This window comes from Chiloscyllium plagiosum, chromosome 9 (genome assembly GCF_004010195.1).
Source record: "Chiloscyllium plagiosum isolate BGI_BamShark_2017 chromosome 9, ASM401019v2, whole genome shotgun sequence".
In the NCBI taxonomy this organism is placed as follows: domain Eukaryota; kingdom Metazoa; phylum Chordata; class Chondrichthyes; order Orectolobiformes; family Hemiscylliidae; genus Chiloscyllium; species Chiloscyllium plagiosum.
The window spans coordinates 38,753,439-38,764,175 of record NC_057718.1 but is presented as its reverse complement, the minus strand read 5'-3'; the positions used below and the strand labels follow the sequence as shown (position 1 = coordinate 38,764,175).

General features: G+C 41.0%; 1 protein-coding gene across 6 annotated transcripts in view; it reads right to left on the bottom strand.

Moving 5' to 3' along the window:
• sertad4 (SERTA domain containing 4) overlaps positions 1-6,434 on the bottom strand; it is a 13,796-nt gene extending 7,362 nt beyond the window's left edge. Inside the window, exons 1-3 of one of the 6 annotated variants that reach the window (XM_043695738.1) lie at positions 6,181-6,434; positions 4,383-4,480; positions 3,845-4,004 (exon numbers count right to left, since the gene is read on the bottom strand). In XM_043695738.1, the coding sequence (XP_043551673.1) occupies positions 3,845-3,989 (145 nt within the window). In that variant the 5' untranslated portion in view covers positions 3,990-4,004; positions 4,383-4,480; positions 6,181-6,434. Of the gene's footprint in view, positions 1-3,844; positions 4,005-4,377; positions 4,481-4,825; positions 5,080-5,114; positions 5,566-6,180 lie in introns of those variants that run through there. The other 5 variants (XM_043695742.1, XM_043695736.1, XM_043695737.1 and 2 more) reach the window with 5 other exon arrangements.
• Between the last annotated feature and the right edge of the window lie 4,303 nt (positions 6,435-10,737).

The window sequence follows — 10,737 nt, the reverse complement described above, 5'->3', positions numbered from 1 at the left end:
GGCCTATCACCCTCACCTTGACCTCCTTCCACCTATCGCATTTCCAACGCCCCTCCCCCAAGTCCCTCCTCCCTACCTTTTATCTTAGCCTGCTGGACACACGTTCCTAATTCCTGAAGAAGGGCTTATGCCCGAAACGTCGATTCTCCTGTTCCTTGGATGCTGTCTGACCTGCTGTGCTTTTCCAGCAACCCATTTTCAGCTATAATATTTTATATACAGTTCCATCATAACTTCCTTGCATTTATATTCAATGTCTTGTCTAAGAAAGGCAAATATCCCATCTGCTTTCTTAATCACCTAATCTAACTGTCTTTTGTCTTCATGGATCAGTGAAGATGCAAACCCGAGCCCTCTTATCCTTTGTACTGCACAGAATCTTATCATTCAACCTCCTTGCCTGATTAGTCCTCCCAAAGTGCATCAATTCACATTTTTCTGGATTAAATTCCATTTGCCACAGTTAACATCTTCTGATCAGTCAAACCTTGTGTGTAGCTGACACCATAGCATAGAATGAAGCATATCACACAAATCTTTAATTCTCTCCTGACCATCATATATTTCAGTGTATTCTGTATACATTGTACATCTTGCTGCAGGGTTGGTGATAAGTTTATACAGGGAGTGGAATGAAACGTGAGTTTGTAATGTCCATATAAGGTATAACAATAGAAGTCTTCCATTCCAAGTCAAAACACAGAAACCCACAATCTACTGCAAGAACACAATTTACAAATTTAGAATTTTCATTCAATGCAGAATATATATGTATATTTTAAACAATATCCCACTAATTATAGTAGGTAATGGCTTATCAATTAAGAATTTTGAAATTTATAATAAATGAATTGTTGTGGATTTTCATATGAATGAAATAATGCATGAAACTGACCTGCATTAGTAAGCCTCTCAAGTCCTCAACATCCCCAATTTCCCCATCATAATAATGATAGGAGATGGAGAGAAATCCAAGATGCAGAGTAAGTAGCTGTTTTAAACCATATATATCTATTCTCTGGGGCTTTTGACAATCTCAGTCTGGAGCACTCGATAGAAATTTCAGGTGTCAATCTATTACATTGTCACAAAACTCTAATTGTAAGTTTACGTGGATTTCCAACAGCTCCTGGAACACTATATTGTGAATTATATTTTATTTTCATTTTTAGACATTTGGGAGCGCTTGAAATGCACAATAATAAATACTTTGACTTAATTACAAAAAATTAATTCTTTTAGCCTGGAAATTGTTGGGTCTAATCTTGGGAGAACTGTAGGTTACTAGAAGTTTGGATGAAAATTTACTCCTTTTGCTTTACCCACAATATTATTACTTTTCAATTTACGTTAGTCTCTTCCAGAAAGTGGATCAGTCAAGAAGGAAGTATCACTAAATCAGCTGTAAGTTGTAATTAGAAGTTAAATTTCCTGACTGCTTGCCTTCTGTGATGGCAAAATAAAGAAAGTTAGCACAGAAGTTCACTGAAGAATTTTCCAGTGCACTTGAAGCTTGGACACGAGTGAGTCAACACAGTACCAATGTAGGTGACTCACATGCACAGCATTCAAAGAATATAATGGAGGGAAGTTGAGGCCAACAGGAAACCACTGAAATCTTACAAACTGCCAATAAATGTCCTTTTTCCACAACGATTCACTTAAGAGGGAAAATAGAGGTGTCACATGGTTAAAAGAAACTGCAAACACCAAGAAACAGCACCTTGTTTAGTCAGCCTGTCAACATTCATCTTATATGCAATTGAAAAAAATCACGACTTGTAATTAACGTGAATATTGTGCTGAAAATATATGTAATTTCTTATAACACAAGGTGAAAGTAAATAGAATTTGAAGAACTATGTTTGAAAAGATCTTTTCCTCATGGATATTGTTAACCTCTTTAATAAATGTCATTGCTGTGAAATAGGTGTGAGTCAGTGTTTTTGTCGACATTGCTAATAATGCTACTAAATTCACACAGGTGTTTTCACACGAGTATGTGTTATGGATTTGCCATTTTGGCTTTCGATGTGTGAATTAAGGCCTTGTAATAAATTAGGAAAATCTGCTTTAAGGTAACAACAGCCATTTTGATAATTATGCATTAGCTTCTGCTTCCGCATCTGGCTAAGTGCATGAGTGTCATAAGCAACAGCTGTATAATGTAGTCTGAGTTTATTGATGCCAACCTACATCTAGTGTCAAATATGGGCTGGACAATGGTAGTACTGAAAGAAAAAGATCCTGAGCATGTCATGCATTTTCCTGAATGACTCTGTGTTATCTACAGTATATGATTTTCTCAATGAAATACAGTACAAAAAGAAGTCCCTTTAGGAATGTCATACAATGCACAGTATAATATGCAGGAGCTTGAATGGCAAAAGGCAGCAGTCACTAATCCTAACACACTAAGAAAACCAAAGGCTTGACAGAACAGTGTTGCCCTCTCACATTGTCACTTTTGCCAATGAACAACAGCAGCAAACATACTGATTTACTGAATAAAGCAAACATGTTTTTCTGGATGCATTTTAGGTTTGCCAATTGGCCAACACTGCAAGTTTCCCAGTACTATCTGGAAGTTGTTTGAGCAAAGTACTTAAAAAAAAAGAGCCAAGTTGAATTTGCTGGCCTCTAGCGCCATGGTGATCTTACAGGTTTTGCCACAGTGTACCTCTGAAGCTAAAACTTTACAGCCCATTGTCATTACTGTTTTGGAAATCACAGTTTGATATGGCTTAGGTGTGATATAATGGTAGACCTTGACAGTCGACAACATTTGCTACTTGGTACCACAAGTCACCTCTCTTTGTTCTTGTAGGTTCAAATATGCCAAACTGAGTACTGCTAAAGCACTGAATGTAGCCACATCTGTAACCAGACAGCTGGAATGTGGGAAAGATACTGATCCAAATTACCCTTGCTTCCTGTAACTTTGCATCTGTTCCATGTGGATGTGTTGAACACTTCACACTAGTGGTATTTTCTGACAGTGGTGTGCTGTGATGGGTCTTCAGTTATCAATCTTACCAGTTAACTATTCGATCGAACTAAGTGAGTACAATAGTATTCTGAATAGGATTTCTCCCTCCAGTAGATTTCACTAGCTCAAGAAAAAAAAAACAACCATAACAACACTATTGCCCTTTTTTCCAGTGGGCACTGGTGCAAAATGCTTAATGCCAGCAGAAATTTCTAATAAACATAAGGTGAAGCTTCAGTGATCTGAATCCCATCACTATATTATTAACCAAAAGCCCCCACTGGGGATGCTTTTTTTCCACAGATTTATTGTGAACTTCATTTTTCACACATCACATTTGTAATGAGATTGGTCAGCAGTGTCAGTACAAACTTCCACTGCCCATTTTGCTTTTGGTGCATGGTGCTGTTTGAAATGAAATATTAATGATTGAGGCACTACATCTGCCATTTTATTCAGAAATAATTTGCAATTGATTCTTGTAGGTTTGTGTGCTGTAAGTCAGAAGCATGCAATTGAAATTGGATAGTTGTCCAGTCGTCGTTTTTTTTAATATGTACACAGGTTTGTGAAGACTAATACTTCAGAAACTAAAACCCTTTCACATGTATAATAAGTCATCAATGTTAAATAGGCAATTGTAAGATGCCAGAGAAAGCTAACCTCTGTTTTCTCTTTTGAAAATCACATTCTGTGCCCATTTCGCCCCTCTCACTCACCTCTGTTATAAACTGTGGTTGACTGGCGCAAATTCACAGCTAGGAGTGTAAATAAACCCGCACCCACATACATACGATCTTAACCCGAAAGAAAAACACCACCGAGTCAGCTGTCTGGTAGCTGCTGCTGACTGACCTGTGGGCTCTCCGTATTTAGTCTGGTCTGAGATCACTGTGGTTTTGCTGAAAGATTCTTCCCAGCTGGGGACGTATTGCGGGATATCTGAGGGTTCTTCAATAGGAAGATCGCATAATCTGCTCATCGAAATCACCAAGGTCATTTCTCAACCGAGGTACTGCAGAAACAAACAACGGCAATCGGTTTGATTCAGAGAAGGGGGAAATATACAGGGATATCTGCACTTAATTTGCTGCAACGTCTCAGATTATTTTAGCTCCCTTCCCCCTTCCAAGGATCCCAAATTCATTTAAAGCTCCGATTCAATGAGGCGTCGGCGGTCGGTTCCCTGTACCCTCTTCAACCCCTCCACTAACTTTAAACCAAAAACCATTCGATTGTGTGGCTCAGACCCTTTGGAAAGATCACAATTGCATTCCAGGGTTTTCTTTTGCATCTGGCCGATGATGGAAAACACAGCTCGTCACCTTTTCTGGACCCCGCACCCCCTCCCCAAACAACACATAAACAAAGAACAGCATCTCTCACACCTGACCTGTCATTCAGAGTCGACTTCGGCTGCAGTTCATAAAACTTGTGAGAAATCGATGGACGTGAGGCGACAGCAAATCCCAGACTCCTAGATTCACAACACTGAGAATGGGACAGGAGAATTGGTTCAGAATTCGTTTTGTGTGTGTGTGTGCCGAGTCCCCGAGGAGCCAAGCACAACGTCAAAGGCATGCAGATTAAACAAGCATTGGTATTTGGGGAGAAAAAAAAAGCCCTTAAAATCGAAGATAAACAAAACACACCGAATCACCCGTGTCCTTTTTTCAGAAACGTTCTGTAAAATGGTAAATAATCTGTTTTATATCCCCCTCCCCCCCCTCAGTGATACCCTATTTTGTCATATTCCGCTGCCACTTTCACACAGATTTTATACAGAAAACATATTACATCTTGCATTCCGTAAGAATCACTGGTGCCAAATATTACTTTCGAATCCGGTTCGTTCTGGCGCGGAACATTTTTGCAGGATGCGTTTAGAATTGCAAACCACAGGCACAAAGGTAAATCCATTTTGCTCTGAGTTTAGCTTGACAAGAGATAAAGGGGAAGAAACAACAACTTTTAAATTAGATCTTAAAGAAGCTGGTGCATATTTCTCGAGCTCACACCGAGGGGCTGCCTCGCAGGGCTGGTGAATCATTAATGGTCAACGAATTGCTAACAAACTTTATTTTCTGTGCTGCGGTTCTACTGCAAACGAACACAAATAAGTCACCTTCTCAAAAGCAGACGGGGGCAAAACCAGCGCCTAATAGTTCAACATCTGCCAGATTTCTCTCTCCCTCTGTGTCCAAGGCTACTTCGAACGTGTAGGTATTCATTTAAAAATCCCAAAGACATACCTAATTGTGTCAGCAGTTCGGCTGGTAATACTGGTCTGGGACGCAGGGAAGCTAATTGCAACATTTCTGAGTGCGTACAGTCATATCCCCAGGAATCCTACCTACAGTATCCATTTCCCATAGAAGGAAAACTGCCGAGACGCCGACGAATGAATGCTCCCAGTATTTGTGCAAGGAATGGGGCGTGGCCGCTCCGAGGATTGGCTCCCCCCAAGAAGTCGAGCCGTGCACCAAAACCCTTCATTGTCAAAACCACTAGAACGGGCTCCAAGAAAGGAAACTCTCGGATTCCTTTTATAGAGCATTTTTTTCAGACCCGTCTGTGACCACGCGGCCAGACGTGGCAACAGAGTTTTTTTTTAATTTTTGAAAAAACTTCCTTGCTGTTTTCTCAGGGATCTGATTTCCGGATGTATGACTCCCCCCGCCCCCCAGACATGGATAAATTAAACAGACAGGGATCCAGCCCTGGTCACAGCCTCGGGGTGGGTGTGAACACTCTCCCCCCACCCCCCCCCTCTCCTCCAAGCCTCTCAGCTTTAACTTCTCATTTCTTTTAGCCCTGCCCGGATTCTCTCTGTCTCGCAATCCAAAAAAAAAATTAGAGAGAAATTGCATTCAGTTATTCCTGCACGATTTGCATCCAGACGCGGCCAAATGCACATTAACAATAGACCTGAGCCCAAGGAGCCCGCCAAATAAACCCCTTCCCTCTAGGGCGGGGCGGGGCGCGGATGTAGGGAGAGGGGAAACACGGCAAAGCAGAGGCTTTTTTGTGTGTGTCAGCACCGGGTTTCCAACACCTTGTTGCTGGGGATCTGGCCGGCTGGATCACACGCTGGATCCCCGTGTGCACACAATCCAATGGCTCACTCGCATCTGGAAATGAGCCCTGGAAGCTGCACATGTTTCAGTGAGCGCCCGCCCGTCTATACTCACCGACCTGGCCGCCCTCGGGTGTCGATATAAAATACTGATGGTCGCCCGCTTTCCTTCAGCCCTGAAGTGCAGCGGGCTTTTATCGCTGCTTCACATCCAAAAATGTCCTGTTCAATTAACAGCCTGACAGAGCGCACCTCGCCCTCTGTCTCTCCCACACATGCTCCGGCAAGTAGTCGGATGAGGGCGGCCAGTTTGTCTCTGAAGCGCCTTCGGGAGGTGTTTTTTTTCCTCTTCTCTCTGGAAAGGCAAGTTCTGACGGAAGGGTCACCCGACCTTGAAACAATCACTGCTTTCTCTGTCGACAAGTATAACAATCCGCCCTGCAGAATATTTCCGTTTTTAAAAAAACATAAATTTCACATTTGGAACCCAACTTCACCCAGGATACCCCAAACGACCTCAGTAGATTAAAAAAAAATCTGGAAAACTGGTACATAATTTGTGTCAGTTTTGGGGTATGATGAGTGCCACTGGATAGCAAACATGGCTGATGCCAACACTATTGGGCAAATGGTGCGGGACTTCATATTGGTGGGATAAATAAAGTAAATATGCAGGGCAGGTCAACTCTTGGTGGCATACAGCACTATTGATGCCAGCAGTGTAACTGGGTAGCTCAATAACTCTTAACTTTGCAAGAGTCAGTGGTCCTACTCCCCACTAGCCTTCTCTCTTATTAGGCAGATGAAGAATAATTTTCTTCCACTCCAGTGTTGTATGTTCTGAGGTGTCTAAACAGTCTGATGCTGGATCTGTGCATCCTACAACAGCTGGGGCAGGTAGTCTTTGAAGAGATGGGCACGTTGGTGGGATGTTTGGGTTCTCCCACTGTTTGTGCTTGACTTCCACTTGTGAGAGAGGTGCAGGAATCTTCATGGTTGCTCCTTTTCCAGTTTGGGCAAGAGATTCCCACGAGTCAATAGGGATCCTTCATTATTCAGAGAAGCTTAACAAACATCCTTGAAGTGTTATTTCTGGTAATGGCTTGTGGTCACAGAACTGACACTAGTGAGCTTGTTTGGGAACCTTGTATCAGAAATGTGGCCTGCCCAACTAGAGGAGACACATCCATGAAGTTGCAAGTATAACAGGGAATGCTGGTGTTTCTTATTCGTCACTGTCTTCATGTTTTGCTACCCCTTGCTCTTTCGCCATTGCCTGGCTAGATGACAGCTCTTAGTTGTCAGAAAGGAGCAAGGCACAAGTGTAGGGCTGTACTGAAGAGGGGAATAGGCTGAAGGTGCATTTTAGACTTTCAAGCTTAATTGCAGCTTGTAACTTAGGAGAGTTCATGGAATAGGGGAAAGCAGGATATGAGAAGATGGGTTAGATGGAAACAGACTTGTCCTGTATAGTTTCAGCGCATTGATGCTCAGTGCCTGAACGATAGTAGCTTCAATAATGGTGATCTCTATTTCTTCCACTTCATTGAAAATAGGTAACCTATGTCTCTTTCCCACTTGTTGATTGCTGCTATCTTCAGTTATGCAGCAATTTGTCCTCCAATAGAGAGGGATGTGTGCCACTGATTGTGGTGCAATATGTTTGAATGATGAATCAAGGTTGAATAGCTGGCAGAGTGCCAGTTTGTGAGTTATGGATGAGAGGCTTACAGCAGTGTGTGAAGGTTTGGTGAAGTTATGAATGTTAGCTATCAGTTGTGATTCGTATAGAGAGTACTAGTAGGTGAGAGATGGATGCAGTGCATTATACAATATGACGCAGTGATGTAATTGGTGGAGTATAACATTTGACAACATTGTCAATGTCTGATAATTTGCATGAGATCACTGAACCTCCAGGGGCCCTGAATCCTGGGTTACAGGCCTTGACTCCTGAAATTGACCACCATTGTATTCTTACATTTTGGCTGGAGGACTTCATGGTATCCTATAGATAGATCACCTCTCTCCACTGCAACTAACATGTCCAATGCATCATCAAAGAACCTTGACACATACTATCTCCCCTCTTGCAGCAAAGTTCAGTTTATTTCCTGCTTCCATGAAGTTATCCTGCATCTTCCTCAGCTAGAATACACCTTGTCTTAAAGAGCTGCAATGAAGGCTTTAAACAATGTAGGCTATCTTTAAATGGTGCTAGTTTTCCATAAACCTGAGCTGTCCAAAGTTACCATTCTACTTACATTGGCAGTGTTAGGGACAGGATGATCACACATTGCAATCAGTATTCCCATTTTAATAGACTATCCGTTAGCTGCTGAAATGTTATATTTGGAAGCCTTGTCACAATGTCTCTAAGCTATTAGGATATGCACAACTAGAGAAAAAAAATCACTGGGATTATTGAGCAAAGTAAGTAAATTTCAAACATTCCCATAAATCATTTTATTTTATGTAATAAAATAACTGCCTTTTATGGCATAGTTATAAATCATTTGGACTATAGGCACTGGTCTGAGAGTGGTAACTGTGGTTTCAGCTGTTGAGTAGCCAGTTAATAATGCTTGGTTAAAATGTTACCAAAGTGAGGGCAGTTTGTGAAAATGCTTATTCATGCATACCAACATCCTCTCCAAAGTTTTGTAGATGTTTTCGCATAATCTATACAAGTAATTAATTGTCAGCAGGTTCAAAAGAGTTCAAGGCTCACCAAAACATATTTTATACTTAATTTGTTAGATTAAAGGCTATTTTACATGATTATTGCTAAACATTTTCAGATTTAGACAATGTAGCATAAGTCAGCATATTAAAGATACAATTCATTCAGGAATTTGCTAAAAATGTATTTAATAAACTAACCTAACATTGGTGACATTTGCTATCTTTGACCTAGTCAATTAAATAAATATATTTGGAATCCAAACATTGGTAGCTAATTGGATCACTTTCAGATGAAACTTAAAATAGGAGCAAAAGGCTTTACGCAATATTTTTGAATCTGCCTTTAGCAACATGCAACAGCTGATAAAGACTGTTTATAAAAGGTTGGGGTGCAGGAGGGCATTCAAATCACAGAGGGTACAAATATAGAATTATCTTTTCCCATGAATACTGTAACTGACAGCACTGAAACTTGGTTAATTGCACCGAGGAATGTTACTCCACTAGCACTGGACGCATTCGACCATTGAATGTTTTTTTGAAGCATTCAAATTTTGAAAGGGACTACCATCAAACCTACTTTAAGAGATGCTGCAAGGCAGGCCAAACCTGTTTCTCCATCAATACCAATTTTAGGTCTTTGAGATCAGTTTCTAAAAGAAATATGTAATGTGGGTGGAAATATGAACTTTGCTACTCCAAAGCTCTGATTTTTAAATCATAAATGCAAGTTTGCTACATGTACCTAACAACCTAACTTTCTCTGCATCTTGTGAACCATGAGCCAATGAACACACCCAAGCACTGATTTTCCTATAACTCTAGACAGTTGAGTGAGCTGGAAAATGAGGCAAAGGTCTTAACTATCTGATATCAGAATATAAATTATGAATTAAGTAAAGAAACACGGTAGCTCAGTGGTTAACACTGCTGCCTCACAGTGCCAGAGACTCGGGTTCAATTTCTGCCTCAGGCAACTGTCTGTGTGGCATTTGCACATTCTCCCTGTGTCTGTGTGGGTTTCTTCCCACATTCCAAAGATGTGCAGGTCAGGTGAATTGGACATGCTAAATTGCCCATAGTGCTTAGATACATTAGTCAGGGGTAAACGTAGAGGAATGGGTCTGGGTGGGTTCTCTTCAGAGAGCCGGTGTGGACTTGTTGGGTCGAAGGGCCTGTTTCCATACTGTAGGGAATGTAATCTAATATCAGCGGTAAGTAAGAGAGGATATGTGTCTAGAGCTGATATTTTAACAGCTTCCCTAAAAAGTATATGTGCTTCAGCCAGGTAGTAATGAAATAGTGGCATCAAAAGTTCTTTTACTATTCTCAGCAGAGAACGTTTATGTGCATTTATCAGTAATTACCTGTCTCCATACCGGTCATTGTGAATTGTAAGCACATAGGGAAATGTATAAATTCTTCTGCAGTCAAAATTAGAAATTTAAACTTTGCAGGATGTTTTTTTCATCAGTTTTAGTTTTCCTTTTGCTTTTTTAACTTCCGTCAACTAAGTTACCATCTGCTTTTCATCAAAGTGGTGCTGCCTTCATGGAGGGTGAAAAATAGGTATCACACTTGGGATTCTGTCGCTTCCTGGAATTAATTGGTAGAGAAATGGAGAGGCGCCAGTCTGAAAAGTCTCCACTGAAAACAAATGACACCTACCCGCTGAGAAAACTATTACCAGAGTGTGAATTGCAGGGGTAGAAATTTATCCTCACACCTAGACCCTAATCTGACAGCCACTTGTCCATTCGTTGAGGCATCCATCTAATTTTCATTCTAGTGAAATAAGTGGACCAAAATTATGATGTTTCATAAAGATCAAACAATCCAGTCTCACTCTCCTTTGGTGCTACTTCAGCGGCAACTGTAAATGAGTTGGCTGGATGATTTATGCGACTAGGAAGCTGTTACACCTTCTTTTCACAGCAACATACTTCAGAAGAAGCTGCTGCAGGTTGTGCCGTTGGATGGGTAGCCT